The 27570-nt window shown below is 44.7% G+C and overlaps 1 protein-coding gene across 1 annotated transcript; it reads left to right on the top strand.

The window, feature by feature from the left end:
• The first annotated feature begins 19410 nt into the window (after positions 1-19410).
• Positions 19411-25819, top strand: mrpl22 (mitochondrial ribosomal protein L22). Its single transcript, XM_024013211.2, has 7 exons — positions 19411-19509; positions 19614-19656; positions 19864-19999; positions 20157-20222; positions 24060-24137; positions 24652-24721; positions 25551-25819. Exons 1-7 carry the CDS (start codon positions 19482-19484, stop codon positions 25757-25759), a joined length of 630 nt encoding a protein of 209 aa, XP_023868979.1. The 5' UTR covers positions 19411-19481; the 3' UTR covers positions 25760-25819.
• Positions 25820-27570: the final 1751 nt, after the last annotated feature.

Below are 27570 nucleotides of genomic sequence, written 5' to 3'. Positions count from 1 at the left end.
GTTCATACCATTTACAACCAAAGTCCATGCTGATGTTGGCTTAGTTCTGTAGTTATTATCTGAACCATTCTGACATCGGATCGTCATCCTAATGTACCCGGAACAGGAAGTTATATTTTTGTCAATGGCTTTTATAGTGGAGGGAGAGGGGTGTGTCTGAAAAGTTTATAACCCATGTCTCTTCACAGGGGCGGGCCCCTCGTTGAGCAGAAGCCCAAACTTATGAAAACCCAAATCTCTCATTTGGAAGCTAAAATTACATTTCATCTCTTCACAAATAATTTCAAATTCAAACATTTGAATTAAACAACAATTCCATGTGAATCCGATACCTCTGACGTTTAGACTTTCCACAGTAGAGTTTGTCATTCTATCATTGATGAGAGGGCAACCGAACTGACATAATATACCTTAAGTACCTGCTTTCTGGAGCAGGTTTTCATCAAGGATCTCTCTGTACTTTGCTCCGTTCAGCTTCCCTCGATCCTGACTAGTCTCCCAGTCTCTGCCGCTGAAAAACATCCCCACAACGTGATGCTGCCACCACCATGCTTCACTGTAGGGAAGGTGCCAGGTTTCCTCCAGACGTGACGCTTGGCATTCAGGCCAAAGAGTTCAATCTTGGTTTCATCAGAACAGAGAATCTTGTTTCTCATGCTCAGACTCCTTTAGGTGCCTCTTGGCAAACTCCAAGCGGGCTGTCATGTGCCTTTTACTGAGGAGTGGCTTACGTCTGGCCACTCTACATTTACATTTACATTTAAGTCATTTAGCAGACGCTCTTATCATAAAGGCCTGGTTGGTGGAGTGCTGCAGAGAAGGTTGTCCTTCTGGAAGGTTCTACCATCTCCACAGAGGAACTCTAGAGCTCTGTCAGAGTGACCATCGGGTTCTTGGTCACTCCCCTGATTGCTCAGTTTCACCCGGCGGCCAGCTCTAGGAAGAGACTTGGTGGTTCCAAACTTCTTCCAATTAAAAATGATGGAGGCCACTGTGTTCTTGGGGACATTTTTGATACCCTTCCCCAGATCTGTGCCTTCAGAGCTCTATGGATAATTCCTTCGACCTCATGGCTTGGTTTTCGCACTGACGTGCACTGTCAACTGTGGGACCTTATATAGACAGGTGTGTCCCTTTCCAAATCATGTCCAATCAATTGAATTTACCACAGGTGTACTCTAATCAAGTTGTAGAAACATCAAAAGGATGATCAATGGAAACAGTATGCACCTGAGCTCAATTTCGAGTCTCAAAGCAAAGGGTTTCAATACTTACAGTGGGGAGAACAAGTATTTGATAACCTGCAAAATCGGCAGTGTTTCCTACTTACAAAGGTTTTCCTAGGTACACTTCAACTGTGAGAGACAGAATCTAAAACAAAAATCCAGAAAATCACAATGATTATTAAGTAATTAATTTGCATTTTATTGCATGACATAAGTATTTGATACATCAGAAAAGCAGAACTTAATATTTGGTACAGAAACCTTTGTTTGCAATTACAGAGATCGTACGTTTCCTGTAGTTCTTGACCAGGTTTGCACACACTGCAGCAGGGATTTTGTCCCACTCCTCCATAGAGACCTTCTCCAGATCCTTCAGGTTTCGGGGCTGTCGCTGGGCAATACGGACTTTCAGCTCCCTCCAAAGATGTTCTATTGGGTTCAGGTCTGGAGACTGGCTAGGCCACTCCAGGACCTTGAGATGCTTCTTACGGAGCCACTCCTTAGTTGCCCTGGCTGTGTGTTTCGGGTCATTGTCATGCTGGAAGACCCAGCCACGACCCATCTTCAATGCTCTTACTGAGGGAAGGAGGTTGTTGGCCAAGATCTCGCGATACATGGCCCCATCCATCCTCCCCTCAATACGGTGCAGTCGTCCTGTCCCCTTTGCGGAAAAGCATCCCCAAAGAATGATGTTTCCACCTCCATGCTTCACGGTTGGGATGGTGTTCCTGGGGTTGTACTCATCCTTCTTCTTCCTCCAAACACGGCGAGTGGAGTTTAGCTCTATTTTTGTCTCATCAGACCACATGACCTTCTCCCATTCCTCCTCTGGATCATCCAGATGGTCATTGGCAAACTTCAGATGGGCCTGGACATGCGCTGGCTTGAMCAGGGGGACCTTGCGTGCGCTGCAGGATTTTAATCCATGACGGCGTAGTGTGTTACTYATGGTTTTCTTTGAGACTGTGGTCCCAGCTCTCTTCAGGTCATTGACCAGGTCCTGCCGTGTAGTTCTGGGCTGATCCCTCACCTTCCTCATGATCATTGATGCCCCACGAGGTGACATCTTGCATGGAGCCCCAGACCGAGGGTGATTGACCGTCATCTTGAACTTCTTCCATTTTCTAATAATTGCGCCAACAGTTGTTGCCTTCTCACCAAGCTGCTTGCCTATTGTCCTGTAGCCCATCCCAGCCTTGTGCAGGTCTACAATTTTATCCCTGATGTCCTTACACAGCTCTCTGGTCTTGGCCATTGTGGAGAGGTTGGAGTCTGTTTGATTGAGTGTGTGGACAGGTGTCTTTTATACAGGTAACGAGTTCAAACAGGTGCAGTTAATACAGGTAATGAGTGGAGAACAGGAGGGCTTCTTAAAGAAAAACTAACAGGTCTGTGAGAGCCGGAATTCTTACTGGTTGGTAGGTGATCAAATACTTATGTCATGCAATAAAATGCAAATWAATTACTTAAAAATCATACAATGTGATTTTCTGGATTTTTGTTTTAGATTCCGTCTCTCACAGTTGAAGTGTACCTATGATAAAAATTACAGACCTCTACATGCTTTGTAAGTAGGAAAACCTGCAAAATCGGCAGTGTATCAAATACTTGTTCTCCCCACTGTATGTCAATAAGGTATTTGTGAGAATGCCAAGAGTGTGCAAAGCTGACAAGGCAAAGGGTGGCTACGTTGAAGAATCTCAAATATAAAAAATAGTTTGTGTCTAACACTTTCTACATTATTCCATATGTATAATTTCATATTTTGATGTCTTCACTATTATTCTACAATGTAGGAAATAGTAAAAATATAGGAAATAGTAAAAATAAAGAAAAACCCAGGAATGAGTAGGTGTGTCCAAACTCTTGACTGGTACTGTACATTGAAGTAAAAGTGAGAATAAAACATGTATTGTTTTTTCAATGACCACACCACAATTGAACAAAACAGGTGTGATTCAGTATATATCAAGAAACAGCCAACACTTGTGCTTACTTTCACTGTCTGTCTGCCTCCTTTACCATTACTTATTTTTTTAGTGGAAGCTGTAATGAGGTCTGTGTGTAGCTTGTGTAGAGGAGTCAGGCGGAGGACAGCAGATATGAGTAAATAAACATAATTTACTCAAAAATAGACAAAATACAATAAAGCGAGCCCACATAACAGACCGTATTACATCCAAACAATTACTCAAACAAACATGGGGGAACAGAGGGTTAAATAATGAACAAGTTATTGGGGGATTGAAACCAGGTGTGTAAGACAAAGACAAAACAAATGGAAAATGAAGTGGATCGGCGACGTCGACCGCCGCCCGAACAAGGAGAGGGACCGACTTCGGCGGAAGTCGTGACAGTGATCCAACAGCGCGCCGACACCGACCTCCGGGACGACCCGGAGAACGAGGCGCAGGGCGATCCGGATGGAGACGGTGGAACTCCCGCAGCAACGAAGGGTCCAAGATGTCCTCCACTGGCACCCAGCATCTCTCCTCCGGACCGTACCCCTCCCACTCCACGAGGTACTGAAGGCCCCTCGCCCGACGCCTTGAGTACAGGATGGCTCGAACAGCATACGCCTGGGCACCCTCGATGTCCAGAGGGGGCGGAGGAACCTCCCGCACCTCAGACTCCTGGAGTGGACCAGCCACCACCGGCCTGAGAGACACATGGAACGAGGTATTAATACGGTAATCTGGGGGAAGCTGTAACCTGTAGCATACCTCGTTCAGTCTCCTCAGGACTTCGAACGGCCCCATAAACCGCGGACCCAGCGTCCGGCAGTGCAGGCGGAGGGGCATGTTTCGGGACGAGAGCCAGACCCGGTCCCCCAGTGCGAACACTGGGGCCTCACTGCGGTGGCGGTCGGCGGTTGCCTTCTACCGCCTCACGGCCCGTTGCAGGTGCACATGGGCGGCGTCTCAGGTCTCCTCCGAGCGCTTAAACCATTCGTCCACCGCAGGAGCTTCGATCTGGCTCTGATGCCAAGGTGCCAGAACCGGCTGATACCCCAGTACGCACTGGAAGGGAGAGAGGTGAGTCAGTTTTGGGCCATCTCTGTCCAGGGGATGAACGCTGCCCCCTCCCCTGGCCGGTCCTGGCAATATGACCGCAGAAACCTACCCACATCCTGGTTTACTCTCTCCACCTGCCCGTTACTCTCGGGGTGAAAACCTGAGGTGAGGTTGACCGAGACCCCCAGACGTTCCATGAACGCTCTTTCACTGTCTGTGGCCAAGGTGGACCACCAGTACTTCCCACTAAGGCACCGTCCGACCGATGCCAGGATGACCAGTGGAGGGTGACGTGTGGGCCCAATAGATCAAACGGTCTCGAACAGCAGACGGAAAGTACAGGCGCCCAGCTGGACACTGGGGGGGGAGTGGGCTCTGTGCGTAACGCCCGCTCGATGTCCGCGTCCAGCTCCCACACCACCGGTGCCACCAGGCAGGAGGCCGGAAGTATGGGAGTGTGATCCATGGACCACTCCTCTGTGTCATACATCCGGGACAGTGCGTCTGCCTTAGCGTTCTGGGAATCTGGTCTGTAGGACAGAGTGAAAACAAAACGGGTAAAGAACATGGCCCACCTTACCTGGCGAGGGTTCTGTCTCCTCGCCGCCCACATGTACTCCAGATTGCGGTGGTCAGTCCAGATGAGAAAAGGGTGTTTAGCCCCCTCAAGCGAATGTCTCCACGCCTTCAGAGCCTTGAGAACAGCCAACAGCTCCCGGTCCCCCACATCATAGTTTCGTTCCGCCGGGCTGAGCTTCTTCGAAAAGAAATCACAGGGGTGGAGCTCTGGTGGCGTGCCCGAGCGCTGAGAGAGCACGGCTCCTATCCCAGCCTCGGAGGCGTCCACCTCCACTATGAACTCCAAAGAGGGATCCGGATGAGCCAGCACGGGAGCCGAGGTCAAAAGAGCCTTCAGGTGACCAAAAGCCCTGACCGCCTCATCCGACCACTGCAGCCGCACCGGTCCCCCCTTTAGCAGTGAGGTAATGGGAGCTGCTACCTGACCAAAACCCTGGATAAACCTCCGGTAGTAGTTGCAAAACCCTAGAAACCACTGCACTTCCTTTACCGTGGTGGGAGTCGGCCAATTACGCACGGCTTAAATGCGGTCACACTCCATCTCCACACCTAAAGTGGAAATGCGGTACCCTAGGAAGGAGACGGACTGTTGGAAGAACAGACATTTCTCAGCCTTGATGTACAGGTCATGCTCCAACAGTCGACCAAGCACCCTGCGCACCAGGGACACATGCTCGGTGCGTGTAGCGGAGTATATCAGAATGTTGTCGATATACACCACTACACCCTGCCCGAGCAGGTCCCGGAAAATCTATTCAACAAAGGCCTGGAAGACTGATGGAGCATTCACCACCCGTACGGCATGACGAGGTACTCATAGTGCCCTGAGGTGGTACTAAATGCCGTCTTCCACTCGTCCCACTCCCGGATATGTACCAGGTTGTAAGCGCTCCTGAGATCCAATTTTGTGAAGAAGCGCGCCCTGTGCATTGACTCGATCGCACTGGCGATGAGAGGCAGCGGGTAGCTGTACCTCACAGTGATCTGATTGATCCCTCGATAGTCAATACATGGGCGCAGACCTCCATCCTTCTTCTTCACAAAAAAGAAACTTGAGGAGGTAGGTGAAGTGGAGGGCCGAATGTATCCCTGCCCCAGGGATTCGGAGACATATGTTTCCATAGCCGCCGTCTCCTCCTGTGACAGAGGATACACGTGACTCCTGGGAAGTGCAGCGTCTACCAGGAGATTTATCGCACAATCCCCCCGTCGATGGGGTGGTAATTGAGTCGCCTTCTTACAGAGAGCCAAATCAGCATATTCTGAGGGGATGCGCACGGTGGATGGAAACCCCTTCACACCTCCCTGAGCACTCTCGTGACCACCTCTTCAAAATCAAATCAAATGTATTTAATTAGCCCTTCTTACATCAGCTGATATCTCAAAGTGCTGTACAGAAACCCAGCCTAAAACCCCAAACAGCAAGCAATGCACGTGTAGAAGCACGTTGGCTAGGAAAAACTCCCTAGAAAGGCCAAAACCTAGGAAGAAACCTAGAGAGGAACCAGGCTATGACGGGTGGCCAGTCCTCTTCTGGCTGTGCCAGGTGGAGATTATAACATAACATGGCCAAGATGTTCAAATGTTTATAAATGACCAGCATGGTCAAATAATAATAATCACAGTAGTTATCGAGGGTGCAACAAGTCAGCACCTCGAGGAGTAAATGTCAGTTGGCTTTTCATAGCCGAGCAAAGAGTATCTCTACCGCCCTGCTGTCTCTAGAGAGTTGAAAACAGCAGGTCTGGGACAGGTAGCACGTCCGGTGAACAGGTCAGGGTTCCATAGCCGCAGGCAGAAACGTTGAAACTGGAGCAGCAGCACGGCCAGGTGGACTGGGACAGCAAGGAGTCATCATGCCAGGTAGTCCTGAGGCATGGTCCTAGGGCCCAGGTCCTCTGAGAGAGAGAAAGAAAGAGAGAAAGAGGAGAATTAGAGAGCAATTTTAATTCACACAGGACACCGGAAAAGACAGGAGAAGTACTCCAGATATAACAGACTGACCCTAGCCCCCCGACACATAAACTACTGCAGATAAATACTGGAGGCTGAGACAGGAGGGGTCAGGAGACACTGTGGCCCCATCCGATGATACCCCCGGACAGGGCCAAACAGGCAGGATATAATCCACCCACTTTGCCAAAGCACAGCCCCCACCCCTTGAGAGCCCTCTGTTACCACGAAATAGTGGGGTCATGACAGGCTAACCAGGGTAGGCCAGCACCACGGGAAACGCAGGAGAATCAATAAGGAAGAAGAGACTGATTCTTCTCCTTGTGACCTTCCTGCGTAACATGCTTAGTGGAGCGGTGGCCTCCCTAATCATCCCTGACCCTAATGGTCGACTATCTAGGGCGTGCACAGGGCATATCCACGGAACAAGGGGAATCCCTAAGCTATGGGCAAATGAACGGTCAATAAAATTCCCAGCTGCGCCTGATCTACGACGCTTATGCTGGGAATGCGGGGAAAACTCAGGAAATTTAATAAACACATACATGTGAGCAACAGGGGGCTCTGGGTGAGCCTGGTGCCGACTCACCTGGGGTGACACGATAGTCAGGAACCCCCCCAGCACCGACCAGCAGTGTGCCCTCTGCGGCCACAGATGGTGCAGGGAATGGCCCCTCCTCCGGTCGCCCTAAGTCCAGCTCCATGGGCGTCGGAGCGGAAGTGCTGGGGGATGGAACTGACAGGCCCCGATCCGGACGTTCGTGGGTAGCCAGCAGGTTGTCCAGCCGGATGGACAGGTCCACCAGCTGGTCCAACATGAGGGTGGTGTCTTGGCAGGCCAACTCCTGATGGACGTCCTCGCGCAGACTGCACCGGTAGTGATCGATCAGGGCACCGTCGTTCCATCCCGCGCTTGCAGCCAGGGTCCGGAAGTCCAAAGTGAAATCCTGCGCGCTCCTTGTCCCTTGCCTCAGGTGGAACAGACGTTCACCCGCTGCTCGACCCTCAGGCGGGTGGTCGAAAACTGCCCGAAAGCGGCGGGTGAACTCTGCGTAATAGTCCATTACGTCTCCTTCACTCCATACGGCGTTGGCCCACTCCAGGGCTTTGCCTGAGAGGCAGGAGACGAATGTGCACACGCTCTCACGTCCCGAAGGAGCCGGATGGACGGTCGCCAGGTAGAGCTCCAGCTCTAGGAACCCCTTGCATCCGGCAGCCGTCCCATCATACTCCCTCGGGAGCACGAGCCGAATCCCGCTGGGACCGAGTGAAGGAGGGGTGGACAGTGGGGCCTGCTGTAGTGGGGCTGGTGGAGGCGCTGGACGACCTCCTCCTCTCTCCCAACGATCCATCGTCTGCAGCACGCAATCTATGGCGGTTCCCAGACGTTGCTATATGGCCGCGTGCTGCTGGACGCACTCCTCTATCGCCATAGGGAGGGCGTCTGCTCCTGCTAACTCCATTCTCAGGTGAGTAATTCTGTAATGAGGTCTGTGGAGTCAGGCGCAGGACAGCAGATATGAATAAATAAACGTAATTTACTCAAAAATAGACAAGATACAATAAAGCGAGCCCACATAACGGACCGTATTACATACAAACAATTACTCACAAACAAACATGGGGGAACAGAGGGTTAAATAATGAACAAGACATTGTGGGATTGAAACCAGGCGTGTAAGACAAAGACAAAACAAATGGAAAATGAAAAGTGGATCAGCGATGGCTAGAAGGCCGGTGACGTCGACCGCCGAACGTCGCCCGAACAAGGAGATTCGTGACAGAAGCATTTTTCCCCGCATGATTATCTGTCTCCACAATAGACGTCTCCCTTGCCCAGATAGCTTTTTTTCATAGCTCTTTGTAATGGAAAATTCTTCATTATTAATTCTTTATTTTGTTATTTCTTCAAACAATCAATCTTTATTACCGATAAAAATTGCAATAATGAAGCTGGTCAACGACCACCCATCGGTAATCTTTGAGAGCCCAACGTTACAGAGGAATCATGGGTCTTATATTGCAAACACTAAAATGCTTAGTCATGGCTGGTTCCACCCTTCCCCGGCAGGTCGGGGCATCATCTTGGGTTCATCTTGTGAGTTATGTGCACTGGGTGTTCTTTTACCCCCAGGCTTAGTTTCTCAGATGTAAAGATGATTAAAGACAAAGAGGGGTTTGTTCTACTCCTCCAGGCTATCTCTATCTCGGGTCACACACAGGCCAACTCATTTTATGGAATGCAGGCTGTAGGTTTTATCACCAAGCCATCACAAATCAGTTGCTAGCTCCAAGCCTCAGAGGCCCAACTCAGTCACACTCACACAGATGAGAAAGTACTCATCAAAGCTATTCGATGCATAAACAGTATTTTAACAGAATCTTGTAATTCTTATACCATATCTGTCACACAAGTCTAAAACAATTATCTGGTTACAAATAATTCTAGAATGGTTATTTTTTTTAATGACAGGCCAAATCCTAATGTAAAGTCCCATAACGGACGCGTCCGATTAGATGGTATATATGAAATCTGGATTCAGTATGACAATCACTCTTCAAAAATATTCACTTTATCTGTGGTCTGCAGAATTCTGGCCCCTTGAATTTTCCATGTCTTGTCGGGTTGTTCAGTTTTAAACTTTTTGGGGATCGCTTTTTTGGTCAGGTAGCAATACACAACCTGAAGAGGTTACAGTGTATTTCAATTATAACCCAATAAACAATATAATCTATATATACAAAAGTATAACGACACCCCTTCAAATGAGTGAATTCAAAATGAGTGAATAAAATTTAGCAAACATCCATGCAATATCCATAGACAAACAACGGCAGTAGAATGGCCTTACTGAAGAGCTCAGTGACTTTCAACGTGGCACCGTCATAGGATGCCACCTTTTCAACTAGTCAGTTTGGCAAATTTCTGCCTTGCTAGAGCTGCCCCGGTCAACTATAAGTGCTGTTATTGTCAAAGTGGTAGGCCACACAAGCTCACAGAACAGGATCGCTGAGTGCTGAATGAAACACTAGCTATGAGTTCCAAACTGCCTCTGGAAGCAACGTCAGCACAAGAACTGTTCATCTGGAGCTTAATGAAATGAGTTTCCATGGCCAAGCAGCCGCACTCAAGTGTAAGATCACCATGCACAATGCCAAGGTTCGGTTGGAGAGGTTTTAGAGCCGCTATTGGACTCTGGAGCAGTGGAAATGCGTTCTCTGGAGTGATGAATCACGCTTCACCATCTGACAGTCCAACAGACAAATCTGGGTTTGGTAGATGCCAGGAGAACACTACCTGCCCCAAATCATAGTGCCAACTGTAAAGTTTGGTGGAGAAGGAATAATGGTCTGGGGCTGTTTTTCATGGTTTGGGCTAGGCCCTTTAGTTCAGTGAAGGAAAATCTTAATGGTACAGCATACAATGACATTCTAGACATTTCTGTGCTTCCAACTTTGTGGCAACAGTTTGGGGAAGGCCGTTTCCTATTTCAGCATGACAATGACCCCGTGCACAAAGTGAGGTCCATACAGAAATGGCTTGTCGAGATCGGTGTGGGCGAACATGACTGGCCATGCTCAGAGCCCTGACCTCAATCCCATTGAACACCTTGGGATGAATTGGAACGCCGACTGCGTGCCAGGCCTAATCACCCAACATCAGTGCCTGACCTCACTAATGCTCATATGGCTGAATGGAAGCAAGTCCCCGCAGCAATGTTCCAACATTTAGTGGAAAGCCTTCCCAGTAAAAGGGGGACCAACTCGGCATAGGCAAGGTGCAAAAGATCGTATAAAATACAGCATATACAGTTGAAGTCGGAGGTTTACATATACCTTAGCCAAATACATTTAAACTCAGTTTTTCACAATTCCTGACATTTAATCCTAGTAAACATTTCCTGTCTTAGGTCAGTTAGGATCACCACTTTATTTTAAGAATGTGACATGTCAGAATAATAATAGAGAGAATGACTTATTTCAGCTTTTATTTCTTTCATCACATTTCCAGTTGGTCAGAAGTTTACATACACTCAATTAGTATTTGGTAGCATTGCCTTTAAATTGTTTAACTTGGGTCAAACGTTTCGGGTAGCCTTCCACAAGCTTCCCACAATAAGTTGGGTGAATTGTGGCCCATTCCTCCTGACAGAGCTGGTGTAACTGAGTCAGGTTTGTAGGCCTCCTTGCTCGCACATGCTTTTTCAGTTCTGCCCACAAATGTTCTATAGGATTGAGGTCAGGGCTTTGTGGTGGCCACTCCAATCCCTTGACTTTGTTGTCATTAAGCCATTTTGCCACAACTTTGGAAGTATGCTTGGGTTCATTGTCCATTTGGAAGACCCATTTGCGACCAAGCTTTAACTTCCTGACTGATGTCTTGAGATGTTGCTTCAATATATCCACATAATTTTCCTGCCTCATGATGCCATCTATTTTGTGAAGTGCATCAGTTCATCCTGCGGCAAAGCACCCCCACAACATGATGCTGCCACCTCCGTGCTTCACGGTTGGGATGGTGTTCTTTGGCTTGCAAGCCTCCCCCTTTTTCCTCCAAACATAACGATGGTCATTATGGCCAAACAGTTACATTTTTGTTTCATCAGACCAGAGGACATTTCTCCAAAAAGTACGGTCTTTGTCCCCATATGCAGTTGCAAACCGCAGTCTGGCTTTTCTTATGCCGGTTTTGGAGCAGTGGCTTCTTCCTTGCTGAGCGGCCTTTCAGGTTATGTCGATGTAGGACTCGTTTTACTGTGGATATAGATACTTTTGTACCGGTTTCCTCCAACATCTTCACAAGGTCCACAAGGTCCAGTTGTTCTGGGATTGATTTGCACTTTTCGCACCAAAGTACGCTCATCTCTAGGAGACAGAACACATCTCCTTCCTGAGCGATATGATGGCTGCATGGTACCATGGTGTTTATACTTGCGTACTATGGTTTGTACAGATGATTGTGGTACCTTCAAGCGTTTGGAAATTGCTCCCAAGAATGAACCAGACTTGTGGAGGTCTACAATGTTTTTTTCTGAGGTCTTGGCTGATTTCTTTTGATTTTCCCATGATGTCAAACAAAGAGGCACTGAGTTTGAAGGTAGGCCTTGAAATACATCCACAGGTGCACCTCCAATTGACTCAAATGATGTCAGAAGCTTCTAAAGCCATGACATAATTTTCTGGAATTTTCCAAGCTGTTTAAAGGCACAGTCAACTTAGTGTATGTACACTTCTGACCCATTGGAATTGTGATACAGTGAATTATAAGTGAAATAATCTGTCTGTAAACAATTGTTGGAAATATTACTTGTGTAATGCACAAAGTAGATGTCCTAACCGACTTGCCAAAACTATAGTTTGTTAACAAGAAATTGGTGGAGTGGTTGAAAAACGAGTTTTAATGACTCCAACCTAAGTGTATGTAAACTTACGACTTCAACTGTTCATGTGATATGAGTAATGTAAGATATGTAAACATAAAAATTGTATTATTTAGAGTGGCATTGTATAAAGTGTCTTGTGATCCATTTATTAAAGTGGCCAGTGATTGGGTCTCAATGTAGGCAGCAGCCTCTCTGAGTTAGTGATTGCTTTTTAGTAGTCTGATGGTCTTGAGATAGAAGCTGTTTTTCAGTCTCTTGGTCCCAGCTTTGATGCACCTGTACTGACCTCACCATCTGGATGGTAGCGGTGTGAACAGGCAGTGGCTCGTTTGGTTGACGTTCTTGATGATCTTTTTGGCCTTCCTGTGACATCGGGTGCTGTAGGTGTCATGAAGGGCAGGTACTGTGCCCCCGGTGATGCATTGTGCAGATCGTACCACCCCCTGGAGAGCCTTGTATTTGAGGGCGGTGCAGTTGCCGTACCAGGCTGTGATACAGCCCGACAGGATGTTCTTGATTGTGCATCTGTAAAGGTTTGTCAGGGTTTTTTGGTGACGAGACAAATTTCTTCAGCCTCCTGAGGTTGAAGAGGCGCTTTTGCGCCTTCTTCACCATACTGTCTGTGTGGGTGGATCATGTCAGTTTGTCTGTGATGTGTACGCTGAGGAACTTAAAACTTTCCACCTTCTCCACTGCTTTCCCTTCGATGTGGATAGGAGTGTGCACCCTCTGCTGTTTTAATTTTTTATTCATTTATTTTTATTTCACCTTTATTTAACCAGGTAGACCAGTTGAGAACAAGTTCTCATTTACAACTGCGACCTGGCCAAGATAAAGCAAAGCAGTGCGACAAAAACAACAACACAGAGTTACACATAAACAAACGTACCATCAATAACACATTAGAAAATTAAAATAGAAAAATCTATGTACAGTGTGTGCAAATGTAGAAGAGTAGAGAGGTAGGCAATAAATAGGCCATAGAGGCAAAATAATTACAATTTAGATTTAATACTGGAGTGATAGATGTGCAGATGATGATGTGCAAGTATAGATACTGGGATGGTTGGTTGTGCTTTTTACAGATTGGCTGTGTACAAGTACAGTGATCGGTAAGCTGCTCTGACAGCTGATGCTTAAAGTTGCAATTCGTTCCAGTCATTGGCAGCAGAGAACTGGAAGGAAAGGCGGCCAAAGGAAGTGTTGGCTTTGGGGATGACCAGTACAATATACCTGCTGGAGCGTGTGCTACGGGTTGGTGTTGCTATGGTGACCAGTGAGCTGAGATAAGGCGGGGCTTTACCTAGCAAAGACTTATAGATGACCTGGAGCCAGTGGGTTTGGCGACGAGTATGAAGCGAGGGCCAGCCAACGAAAGCATACAGGTCGCAGTGGTGGGTAGTATATGGGGCTTTGGTGACAAAACAGATGGCACTGTGATAGTCTACATCCAGTTTGCTGAGTAGAGTGTTGGGGGCTATTTTGTAAATGACATCGCCGAAGTCAAGGATCGGTAGGATAGTAAGTTTTACGAGGGTATGTTTGGCAGCATGAGTGAAGGAMGCTTTGTTGCAAAATAGGAAGCCAATTCTAGATTTAATTTTGGATTGGAGATGCTTAATGTGAGTCTGGAAGGAGAGTTTACAGTCTAACAAGACACCTAGGTATTTGTAGTTGTCCACATATTCTAGGTCAGATTCGTCCATAGTAGTGATGCTAGTCGGGCGGGAGGTTGCGGACAGAAATCGATTGAAGAGCATGCACTTAGTTTTACTAGCATTTGAAAGCAGTTGGAGGCCACGGAAGGAGTGTTGTATGGCGTTGAAGCTTGTTTGGAGGTTTGTTCGCACAGTGTCCAAAGAAGGGCCAGATGTATACAGAATGGTGTCGTCTGCGTAGAGGTGGATAAGAGAATCACCCGCAGCAAGAGCGACATCATTGATATATACAGGTAAAAGAGTCGGCCCGAGAATTTAACTTTGTGGTACCCCCATAGAGACTGCCAGAGTTTCGAACAACAGGCCCTCCAATTTGACACACTGAACTCTATCTGAGAAGTAGTTGGTGAACCAGACGAGGCAGTCATTTGAGAAGTCAAGGCTATTGAGTCTGCCGATAAGAATGAGGTGATTGACAGAGTCGAAAGCCTTGGCCAGGTCGATGAAGACAGCTGCACATTACTGTCTTTTATCGATGGCGGTTATGATATTGTTTAGGATCTTGAGCGTCGCTGATGTGCAGTTTCCTGAAGTCCACAATCATCTGCTTTGTTTTGTTGATGTTGAGTGAGAGGTTGTTTTCCTGACACCACACTCCGAGTGCCCTCACTTCCTCCTGTAGGCCGTCTCGTTGTTGTTGGTAATCAAGCCCACTACTGTTGTGTCATCTGCAAACTTGATGATTGAGTTGGAGGCGTGCATGGCCACGCAATCGTGGGTGAACAGGGAGTACAGGAGTGGGCTGAGCACGCACCCTTGTGTGGCCCCAGTGTTGAGGGTCAGCGAAGTGGAGATGTTGTTTCCTACCTTCACCACCTGGGGGAGCGGCCCATCAGAAAGTCCAGGACCCAATTGCACAAGCGGGGTGGAGACCTAGGGCCTCCAGCTTGATGATGAGCTTGGAGGGTAGTATGGTGTTGAATGCTGAGCTGTAGCCAATGAACAGCATTCTTACATAGGTATTCATTTTGTCCAGATGGGATAGGGCAGTGTGCAGTGTGATGGCGATTGCGTCGTCTGTGGACATTTTGGGGTGGTATGCAAACTGAAGTGGGTCTAGGGTGGCCGGTAAGATGGAGGTGATATGATCCTTAACTAGTCTCTTAAAACACTTCAGAAGTGAGTGCTACGGGACGGTAGTCCTTTAGTTCAGTTATCTTTGCCTTCTTGGGTACAGGAACAATGGTAGCCAACTTGCAGCGTGTGGGGACAACAGACTTGGATAGGAAGCGATTGAATATGTCCGTAAACACACCAGCCAAGCGGTCTGCGCATGCATACTCTAGGGATGCGGCTAGGGATGCCGTCTGGGCCAGCAGCCTTGCGAGGGTTAACATGTTTAAATTGTTTTCTCAAGTTAGCCACGGAGAAGGGGGGTGGCACAGTCCTCGTTAGCAGGCCGCGATGGTGGCACTGTATTATCCTTAAACCAGGCAAAGAAGGTGTTTCGTTTGTCTGGAAGCGTGATGTCAGTGTCCGTGACGTAGCTGGTTTTCTTTTTGTAGTCCTTGATTTCCTGTAGACCCTGCCACATACGTCTCGTGTCTGAGCCATTGAATTGCGACTCCACCTTGTCCCTGTAGTGGCATTTTGCTTGTTTGATTGCCTGCGGAGGAAATAACTACACTGTTAATATTCAGCCATATTCCCAGACCTCTTTCCATGGTTAAATCTGGTGGATCGCGCTTTCAATTTTGCGCGAATGCCGCCATCCATCCACGGTTTCTGGTTAGGGTAGGTTTTATTGATCGGACCAGCGTTGAATGGTTCTCGTCACTGGTACATCCTGTTTGAGTTTCTGTCTATAAGACGATAGGAGCAAGATGGCGTCCTGGTCGGATTTGCCGAAGGGAGGGCGGGGGAAGGCTTTGTATGCATTGCGGAAGTTAGAGTAGCGTTGGTTGAGGATTTTGCCCATGTGCGTAGCGCAATCAATATGCTGGTAGATTTTAGGTAGCCTTGTTCTCAAATGTGCTTTGTTGAAATCCCCAGCTATAATAAATGCAGCTTCAGGATATGACTTCCAGTTTGCATGTAGTCCAGTGAAGTTCCTTGATGGCCATCTTGGTGTCTGCTTGAGGGGGGATGTACACAGCTGTGACTATAACTGATGAGAATTCTCTTGTTAAGTAAAATGGCCGGCATTTGATTGTAAGGAAACCTAGGTCGGGTGAGCTTGAGTTCCTGTATGTTGTTATGATTACACCATGAGTCGTTAATCATGAAGCATACACCCCTGCCCTTCCTCTTCCCAGAGAGGTGTTTAACTCTGTCGGTGTGATGCATGGAGAAGCCCGGTGGCTGAACCGATTCCAACAACATATCCCGAGAGAGCCATGTTTCCGTGAAACAGAGAATGTTAGGCAACTATTTCATTAAATTCACTTCCTTATTTACATGACGGTTCATGTGACTTGGTTACCATCAGGTACTAGCCAAGTAGCTGAGTCATTCAACAAATCAAATCTATCGCCATCCGTTTCAAAATACCCCAAAATTATAACCCAAGTTATGACATAGCAAGAGGGTTATCAGACCTTTGTCACTCTCCATGGAAGCAACAAGTTTTTAAAATTGTTTTTATGGTCAGACCTAGGTAGCCGCCAATGCAGCTGGAGAACATGCTAGCTAAGCTAGCTAATGTACGGATAAAAAAAAATTCTGCATACACAACACGCTCAAGAATAACTATGCTACCCCCTAACATGTTCATATAAACACGTAGTGTAGTTTTAGTATGTTTCTCTGACTCCTTACCTATGAAAATAGTAATATTAGCAGTACTTGAAACAAGCTAAACTGCCTAGCAGCTATTTCCCCAACTGTCAACAGTTGTTATGGTTAAGGTGTCACATGACCAGTTATCTTGTAAATAAATTGTAAACGAGATGTTTTTTTTTGGGGGGGGGGGGGGCAGTTAACTATTTACAAAATTATATGCACTCACCTCCACACACACATTATCTCCTCTTTAGGCAGTATGATCCAATATGGCCCTTAGATATGCAATGTTCCTATAACTTTTTTCCTTCCAACAAACAAACAGGAACCACAGGGGAATGTTACGTAAAAGTTCTAATTCACCAAAAACATGTTTTTATGAGGTAATTTGAACGTTCTTAGAACAATGTGTTTCTACCTTACCAAAATAGAACCATTTCCTAAAGCTTCTCCTTTGGTTCGTTCCGAGAACGTTCTGTGAAATAAATTTCTCTAAGAACCAAATGAGAACCTTTAGGGAACGTTACAGGAACGTTCAGCGCTACCTGGGTCATACTTGTCAGGTATAGTTCACTTTAATTGTATCTCACTAAAATACCCAATGAATGGTGGTCAATATTGAGAGATATCGTGAGGCTACCCTCACGTATCTGAAATTACATGATCAATTGATGTTTACTCATCATGGAAAGCATGCAGTAACTTGCTGTATAACTCTGATGATAGACCTAAAGTGCGCAATTGTTTTGCATGGAATAATCTGAAATTTGTAGTTCTGACTATGCTCTTCAAGAGGTTATTACAACCAAATAGTTCAGATTTATTTAACAATCCCTTGAAAACAACACGCAGTTAGATGTCAATGGTTTTAGCAGAGCTGGGGGTCTCCTTGCCGCCCAGCAGGCAAATCGAACGCTCTGCAACTTATTGTGACGTTTTATTGATAACGACCTACAGAAACTGAATGCTGAATGATGACTGGAGTAATTTTCTTTCTAAGTGAGTAGATACAGTAAGATGTTTTTGAACACTTCAAAATGAATTATGATAATGCGATGATTAAGAAAAAGAATGAATAATGATGAGTAAGAAAGTTAGAGACATGCTAACCTCTCATCATTACTAATACCAGGGGAGATTTGCATTTTTGTGGGGGGTAGGATCTTAGTTCCTCTGTAACTTTCTCACTTTTTATCATTCGCAATTCATTAACGATTATCCATAATCATAGCATCCACATTAATGCAGACATGCATTACTTCCTTTCGTAGGTCTCTTTCCTCCTTCCCTATCTTCCTTTTCTAGCATTCTTTCCTTTCCTAGCTCCCATTAATTTTTCATTCGACACAGAGATTAGACATATCATCCCTGTCTCTCCTTCTCCTGCAGAGGCAGCAATACCTCACTTACTCATGCTTCAAAACCAGCTGGTGAAGGGAGAGATGTGGATGATGTGTTCATCTGATGCCAAGGATAGACACATCTTCCTTGTCTCTCCTTCCAACAGTTTGGAAAATATACACTAACACTATCAACACCAGGTAGAATTCTCAGGTTTTGACCTCCTGTTGTTTAATTACGGTTTCCCCTTCTTACTTATAGTGGGCTCACCAGAGGAGGCTGGTGGGAGGCGCTATAGGAGGATGGACTCATTGTAATGGCTGGAATGGAATCAAATGTTCATGTTATCCAGCGCGTTGGTGACTATAACTGTAATGCTGGCAACAATTTAATTACACTGTTTTTGCCCAACGTTTACTGGCACTGGCCATATTCAATGGGTGTTGAGCGTTCGGAAATTCATCAGATATTATGCGCTCTGGCACACTCAGATGAGAGTGCTCTAAAATCGGAATAGATAGCCAGAGTCTTTCGTTCTAAATCTATGGACTCGATCCAGTCATTCGATCTAAATGTTCTGTTGCCATGTTGGCTGGCAACGTTCTTATCCCTTGCTTGATAGTTAGCCAACTTTGGCTAACACTGTCAAGTCAAACAGTGCAGCCAGAATAACAGCAACGTAGTTTTGCGTTTGTTTAAGCAGTTTTTTAGTGATTTTTGTGGGATACATCCATTACAATGAGCTAATGATGTGAAATTTCGTCTGGCATAGAACATTTCCTCTCTCACCAGGCCAAGGCTCCCTGTGAGTAAGCCGGGCTAATAGAGTGATAGGAATAACGTGGGCCAGTAAGGTTGTTTTTTGAGCGTTCATAGCCATGGTTATCAACTGTACCGCAGAAATGGAACTGAAATAATAGAAAGTCGATGTTGTGGTGGTAGCTATAGAGAAATACTTGGGTGTATGAGATTTTACTGCAGAAGAGTTACAAGGTGTGTTAGTGGCGAGGTTTTAACGGGTGTTGGTAGGTGCAATTTTGCTTCCTTTTCCAGTCCTTTGTCCCTTCCCTTTTTGTGTCATAAAGTGTAATGAATTCATACTCCAGAACAGTAGGCGGAAACATAGGGCTAAATAAGATACATATATTCATAGGGAGGCCGTGACCGGCAACGCACCCCAGTACAGTAGATGACGGTGTATGTACCTTTTAGTTGGTTGCGATCTGCCAATACAAATTTCAAGAAGAAGATAGGCGACGGAGCCCTGAGAAGGAGCACCAATATCTTTGCGTTTCCACTAGTTACCTTGACCAAAAAATTATAAAAAACAGAAAATTGCTTTTTAGTTGTAATTTAAAGTTATGGTTAGGCATAAGGTTAGCAGTGTGTTAAGGTTAGGTTTAAAATCAGATTTTAAGAAAATACATTTTAGAAATAGGCGGGGTTTATGAATGTGTGTTTGTGGTAAGTAGCGACGACAGTCTCTTTGGCGAGACTGTGCACTTGCCGTAAAGCAGAACGTGTGGACGACGTCATACATTCAACATGGCGACCTCCGTAATCGTAGGCGGTGGTAAGTTTAATAGTATTGTACTTGAAATGCCAGTGTCTATTTCATTCTCTACGTCTTCTAAAGTGTGGTTTAGAATGAACTAAACATGGGTTATGTTTTCATAGGGTTCACACTACTCAGGAGTGTTGCTGGGCAGATACGCTCAAGGTAAGGAGAACCAGCACACGAGCTAACAGTGCTGTAATTTCAGTAAAGGACAAATCAAGCAGTGAAGTTATACATGTGCTTACAACTTCCATAAGTGTACCTATTACAAGTATTTGCCAGATTTTATTGCGCATCTTTCTGTCTATAACTTATTTAACGTTAGCTAGCTAACGTTAGCTTCTTAGCGAAGTTCTCTTCTCTATCCAGGCTATTTGCCTTTGGTACAACCCAGAGGGTCTCCTGCATCCACACCAGCGCCGCATTAGATGTCAACAAGAACTGGGACAGGAAGAACCTGCAAATGTTCCCACCACAGCAGCCTGATGAAGCACGAAGACCTGCAGTGAGTTCCAACAACCAAGTGATACATACAGTAGTTATGGTTAAATAAAACATGTATTCCCATGGAAATCATTCCATATCTGACCATTTTATTGTTAACTAAGTGGTTTTCAGTTGTTGCGATATACTAAATATAGACCAATATATTTATTTCACAGGAGGTGCACCACTGCAGGAGGCAAATCAAGTACAGCAAGGACAAGATGTGGTATCTAGCAAATATGGTGAGTGTCTAAAGGTTTGAATGTAAAAGCAACATGTTGAACACCTTCCAGATAGCGCTAGACATAACAGATTTACTGGGTATTCTCACTCTTTAGATGCTACATTCAAAGTCTCATAAATGTACTTTCTTTACGTAATCTTCTTGTCCCTCTTGGAAACATAACGAGTTCACCATGGCTCTCCTCCTCACTCTTTTCTGTGCAAGGGCTTTTGCCTTTTGTAAAGAGATCCCTGGTTTACTAAGGTCTTGTAAAGGAGAGCATCGCCAGTTTTTTTGTTTTTTGACACGTATGCACCAATCAATTTAATTCAATGTGATTGCACACATGCAGGACTTTTATTATGACATGAGGTGGAGCAGAGAGGATGTAATTTCAGGCATATGCAGCAGACCCACGTTTGAAAAGTCTGTTTAAAGGCCCAATGCAGACGTTTTCTCTATCAAATAAGTTCTCTAATTTCAGTTAAGGACCTTACTGTAATAGTTTTCCATTAAAATAATTAAAAATAACTTTTCAAGCAATAATTTAGCTATGACTGTCTGGGAGTTGTCTGACTGGGGAGGGATATGTAATCTGAAAACAAGCTGTTATTGGCAGAGGGGTTTGGAACTCTTTATTGGGCTATATTAACTTATACTGTCTAATGTCACCAGGCAAGCCAAACTCCACCCATGCAAAACATTTGATTTGAAGGTCCTGTTTAGGTTGTATTTTCAACATGCAACTCTGTTTAATGAAGCATCCGATAAAACATTTTTAAACATTTGCAAAAATGCAATTTGTGGAAAAACACCTTTCTAAACAGCGTAACTGATGTGGTTCCATATGTAACAGAGATGAAAATCTCGGCTAAGAACTTTGAAAGAGCGGAAATCTAAAGATGCAACAACTAGGATGTGTTGCTAATATGACTAGGATTGTGCCTTTGGCTTCTGGTCAATTCAAGTTTATTTGAACCAAAGAAATCAAGTGATGGACAGCAATACAGATAATACAAAGAAATTGTGTGCAAGTGTGGTTGGAAGCCACAAAAAGACAATCCAATACATAATTACAAAAATAAAAAGGTTTTAAAACAGATAACCTCCTAATTATAAATGTATACGTGAATTGATCAGTAATCATGAAACAGTAATTTATAAAAACCACTTGCATAAGTATTCAGACCCTTTACTCAGTACTTTGTTAAAGTACCTTTTGGCGGCGACTACAGCCCAGAGTCTTCTTGGGTATGACGCTACAAGCTTGGACACCTGTTTTTGAGGATTTTTTAAATATTTTATCCCATTCTTCTCTGCAGATCCTCAAGCTCTGTCAGGTTTTATGGGGAGCGTTGCTGCACAGCTATTTTCAGGTCTCCAGAGATGTTCGATCATGTTCAAGTCCGGGCTCTGGCTGGGCCACTCAAGGACATTCAGAAACTTGTCCCGATACCAATCCTGCGTTGTCTTGGCTGTGTGCTTTGGGTCGTTGTTCAGTCTGAGGTCCTGAGCAGGTTTTCATGAATCTCTGTACTTTGCTCTGTTCATCTTTCCCTCAAACCTGACTAAAACACACTGAAAAACATCCCCACAGCATGATGCTGCCACCACCATGCTTCACCGTAGGGATGGTGCTAGGTTTCTTCCAGATGTGATGCTTATTCAGGCTAAAGAGTTCAATGTTGGTTTCATCAGACCAGAGAATGTTGTTTCTCATGATCGGAGAGTCCTTTAGGTGCCTTTTGGCAAATTCGAAGCGGGCTGTCATGTTCCTTTTACTGAGTGACTTCCATCTATCCTCTTTACCATAAAAGGCCTGATTGGTGGAGTGCTGCAGAGATGGTTGTCCTTCTGGAAGGTTCTCCCATCTCCACAGAGAAACTTTGGAGCTCTGTCAGTGGCCATCGGGTTCTTGGTCACCTTCCCGACCAAGGCCCTTCTCCCTTGATTGCGCAGTTTCACCTGGCGGCCAGCTCTAGGAAGAGTCTTGTTGGTTCCAAACTTCTTCCATTTAAGAATGATGGAGGCCACTATGTTCTTGGGGACCTCCAATGCTGCAATCAAGTTGTAGAAGGATGATCAATGGAAACAGGATGCACCTGAGCTCAATTTCAAATCTCATAGCAAAGGGTCTGAACACTTAAGGTATTTCTGTTTTTTATTTTTAATACATTTGCAAATGATTCTTACAGTTCTCTTTGTCATGAAGTATTGTGTATAGATTGAGAATGTTTTATTTAATCCATTTTAGAGTTCGGCTGTAACAAAATGTGGAGAAGGGGTCTGAATACTTTCCCGAATGTGCTATATATGGAGGACATTACTGGGCATCTCTTAAAGCTTGTCTACTGTTCCCTATGCACTTGAATGTCTAATGAGAGTGGCACTTCCAATTTTAATAAAAAAAAAATGGTAACTCTTTTTAATTGTGGCCATCCAAGTTTAACACACAATTGCATTTTAGAAATATTGCACAATGACTGGTCTTATAAAAGCACATGTTGCACTCCAGCTGCAATGGGCTGAAGCGCTGCAGCAGCTCTAGTGTTGTCTGAGGTGATATTTTGCTCAAAATAGGCTCTGTCTGTATGCTGTGCGTGTGATAAATAAAATGCATGCCTGACGTAAATACACATGCGGCAATTTAATTCCACAATTATGCTAATTAAGCTATAGACCGATAAGCATTACGGCCATATGTATTTCCGTGGACTGGTCTTTCCATCAATGAATAAAAAGTATTATTTTGCAATTGGATATTATTATTATTTTTTTTCTCCCGGTCAATTTATCGGCTTTTCATTTTTTTGGTGGGTGGGGTTAATAGCCTTGAATAATGCTTTCCTGTGGATATTTTGGCTCAAATTCCCAATGGTAGGCTCTAAAGTCCAACGCCCTGCAAAAACGTCAAGTAATTTCAAATAGAATTTTATTCAAGATTCGTGACGCACATGTGATGGGTTTTTACGCTACGGTGTTGTCCAAGAGGGATAGCATAGTCGTATACACAGCTATGGCATTCCCTGCTTTCACTTCCCTATTGGGTTGTTGTCCAGTGCCTTCCTTGTGCCTGTCCCATAGATTGGTTGTCATAAAACAATATAATGTAAGGCTGACAGCCTTACTTGTAGGTTGTGTCCTTTTTATGTATGCTATTTTGAGTAATCATTTTCCTGTGTTTTATATATATTTCTACACTGAGGTTGGCGTAATATTGTGAAAGTGAAAATGCGCTTTTTGAAAAGACCGCCTGAAATTTCAGCCTGCATGGTGATCTCACGGTAAATTAGTTAATAGACCAATAAGAAAGAGTTTCAAATCTCTCTGCCCATAACGGCTTGTTTTCCGTTTCCCCTCCCAACTCAGACCACTCCGACAGTCCTACCAAAATTGTTTCTTGAGAAATTGCTCTTTGATGAGAACAATTTATTTTTGTGCCATTTTAATTTAAAACGTACATAATTGTTTATTTATATCAGATTATTTGGTATTGAGATGGAAACAGGTGCATTGAACCATTTAAAAAATGATAAAGTATTATGCCAAAGGTGCATAAAGATGTCAATTTAGATATGACATTGTTTTAGCAGAGTTTTTAAACTATAGCGTGCAACATGGTTCAATGCACCAGTAAATCAGCACAATCTACTCTTTAGTTTTTCTAATCGGCAGTGTCTTGGAGGTAAAATTGGGATCATGTATACTGTGCTGACGATAATACAAAAATAGTAACGGAGAGCAATGTACAATAACGCCAACTTGGCTAACAAGGCATTTGTGATAAGTGCATGGGGCCTGCCATTTTTTATGCGTCTACTATTGGTTGACTTCCTCTTCTGTATTCCTCCACCAGATCAGAGGAATGACTATTGACGAGGCCATTGCACAGCTTGAGTTCAATGACAAAAAGGGGGCAAAGATCATGAAAGAGGTATGTTTTATCCTTGGCTTTCTACAGCATGCTTTAGCTAGTTTTGGAAAACAATGCAACATTTGCTTTAGGCTTGTGATGCAACAAGCTGACTCAAATCAGAATTAGACATCCATTCATGTTTCTCAAACCATTTCATACCTAGGCTTTGATACCTAGGCTTAAAACAAGAATATCAAAAACAACTTTTTATCACTGAATTTTGAACATGCAACCTTTTGAACCAGAGGCAGATGCTTGCGCCCATCTGCCATCCCCGTCAACAACGTCCTAGCAAAACCAAAACCTACTTGAAGGTAACAGCGCTCACTGTTGCCCCTAGTGGCCTTGTTTCCACGTCATCTCCCGTTGTCCTCAGACATGGATGGATGTCGAATACTGATTTGTATCACGGGTGACCTGTCTGTGATGTGCTCATGTTCAGTAGTTCTACGACTATATTTTGTCAGTATGACTTGTCAGTGTTTGGCTGCTGTCTTCCTTTCATGATGTGATACGTTGTTGTATTTCTAAGGTTCTCTTGGAAGCCCAGGAGATGGCAGTCAGGAATCACAATGTGGAATACAAGTCCAATTTATATGTTGGTAAGTGTCAACTGTCGTACATCTTCTTGAAATCTTACACATCAAATTGTATTCGTCTCACACACAGTTCACAGCAGGTATAAAAGGCGCAGGAAAATGCTTGTGTGCTAGCTCCCTTAATGCAGTACGTTAATCAATATTAATAATAATATAGTCAGGTAAAAAATAATAAGTAATAGAGGTAGTATGCATAGTAATAATAGACTGCATTTACAAATGTGGGCAGTGTCTCGGTCACATAGTAGAATAAATGGTATATCATAGAACAGCATTGTTGACTGAGTGTTTGTGTTTCTGTGTGGGATGTGTGGATACTAGTCAGTGCAAATAATCTTTAAGGTGCAGATAGTCTCTAATACACAACTTCATACACATAACATCTTGTTAGAATCCTCTCACAATAAAATGTATGACAGAAATTGACCATGCGTGCCCTAAATAGCATGATTGAATTCCTGAATGTAAATTGTTTTAACAAGGTTAGAATAAAGTGATGGTGATCATCAAAGGGTGTATGGTGCATTCTAATCACGTCCTGACTGTTTCAAATGGAAAAAGCAATGGAAATTTATTAAAAAATCACAATAGGGATGTAACTTTAGATGCCTGAAAATACATGCTTTTCTTCACTTCAGAGGCTGGGTATGATTTATGCAAATGTATTCAGAGGTTATTATAGATAAACAAATGGAAACAGAAATATATCTTTATTCTGATGTGTATGACATTCAAATGCAATTCCAGAATGAGAAATTTGTCATTGTGTTCTATACGTCTGTCACACACACACTCTTTAACGCACTTTTTATCCCCTTCTTCCTCTCTTCAGCGGAATCATTCTCCAACAAAGGGAAGTACCTGAAACGTATCCGTTACCATGGCAGAGGAATGTTTGGGATCATGGATAAAGTGCACTGCCACTACTTTGTCAAGCTGGTGGAGGGGCTTCCACCGAAGGCAGAGCAGAAGACTGGCTTTGACCAGGCCAAGGAGTACGTTGAACAGCTCAAGAGTCGCACCATTATCCACGCACTCTAGGGAAACTATTACTGTTTGTGATTTGATATGTTGTAAATAAATAATGTGTCATAATTGTGGGATTGTTTTTACGATTCTGTCTTTTCTCATTTCGGATTGATAAGTAGTATGTCTGCTTTTGAGCGCACCCAGCAGTTAATTGTTTACATTGACATTTTAGTCAAAGCATAAGCTCTTACAGGCTGTAATTTGCCTAGCGGTTAGAGCGTTGGGCCAGTAGCCTAAAAGTTGCTAGTTTCAAACCCCAAGCCGACAAGATGAGAAATCTGTCGATGTGCCCTTGAGCAAAGCATTTAACCATAAATGCTCCAGGTTCGCCGTTGATAAATGCTGACCATGGCCGTGATCTCACTCTCCTAGGGTGTCGCGGTGAGTTGGGATATGCAAAAAAACGTTTCTAATTCACACAAGCGTATAATACTCCCTTGAAAAATACACATATACAGTGGGGAGAACAAGTATTTGATACACTGCCGATTTTGCAGGTTTTACTACTTACAAAGCATGTAGAGGTCTGTAATTTTTATCATAGGTACACTTCAACTGTGAGAGATGGAATCTAAAACAAAAATCCAGAAAATCACATTGTATGATTTTTAAGTAATTAATTTGCATTTTATTGCATGACAAGTATTTGATACATCAGAAAAGCAGAACTTCATATTTGGTACAGAAACCTTGGTTTGCAATTACAGAGATCATACGTTTCCTGTAGTTCTTGACCAGGTTTGCACACACTGCAGCAGGGTTTTTTGGCCCACTCCTCCATACAGACCTTCTCCAGATCCTTTAGGTTCCGGGGCTGTCGCTGGGCAATATGGACTTTCAGCTCCCTCCAAAGATTTTATATTGGGTTCAGGTCTGGAGACTAGCTAGGCCACTCCAGGACCTTGAGATGCTTCTTACGGAGCCACTCCTTAGTTGCCCTGGCTGTATGTTTCGGGTCGTTGTCATGCTGGAAGACCCAGTCACGACCCATCTTCAATCCTCTTACTGAGGGAAGGAGGTTGTTGGCCAAGATCTCGCGATACATGGCCCCATCCATCCTCCCCTCAATACGGTGCAGTCGTCCTGTCCCCTTTGCAGAAAAGCATCCCCAGAGAATGATGTTTCTACCTCCAGCTTCACGGTTGGGATGGTGTTCTTGGGGTTGTACTCATCCTTCTTCTTCCTCCAAACAGGGCGAGTGGGAGTTAGACCAAAAAGCTCTATTTTTGTCTCATCAGACCACATGATCTTCTCCCATTCCTCCTCTGGATCATCCAGATGGTCATTGGCAAACTTCAGACGGCCTGGACATGCGCTGGCTTGAGCAGGGGGACCTTGCATGCGCTGCAGGATTTAATCCATGACGGCGTAGTGTGTTACTAATGGTTTTTCTTTGAGACTGTGGTCCCAGCTCTCTTCAGGTCATTGACCAGGTCCTGCCGTGTAGTTCTGGGCTGATCCCTCACCTTCCTCATGATCATTGATGCCCCACGAGGTGAGATCTTGCATGGAGCCCAGACCGAGGGTGATTGACTGTCATCTTCAACTTCTTCCATTTTCTAATAATTGCGCCAACAGTTGTTGCCTTCTCACCAAGCTGCTTGCCTATTGTCCTGTAGCCCATCCCAGCCTTGTGCAGGTCTACAATTTTACCCCTGATGTCCTTACACAGCTCTCTGGTCTTGGCCATTGTGGAGAGGTTGGAGTCTGTTTGATTGAGTGTGTGGGACAGGTGTCTTTTATACAGGTAACGAGTTCAAACAGGTGCAGTTAATACAGGTAATGAGTGGAGAACAGGAGGGCTTCTTAAAGAAAAACTAACA

The sequence above is a fragment of the Salvelinus sp. IW2-2015 genome, linkage group LG20, assembly GCF_002910315.2.
Source record: "Salvelinus sp. IW2-2015 linkage group LG20, ASM291031v2, whole genome shotgun sequence".
Taxonomy (NCBI): Eukaryota; Metazoa; Chordata; class Actinopteri; order Salmoniformes; family Salmonidae; genus Salvelinus; species Salvelinus sp. IW2-2015.
This window is presented reverse-complemented; position numbering and strand designations above follow the sequence as displayed.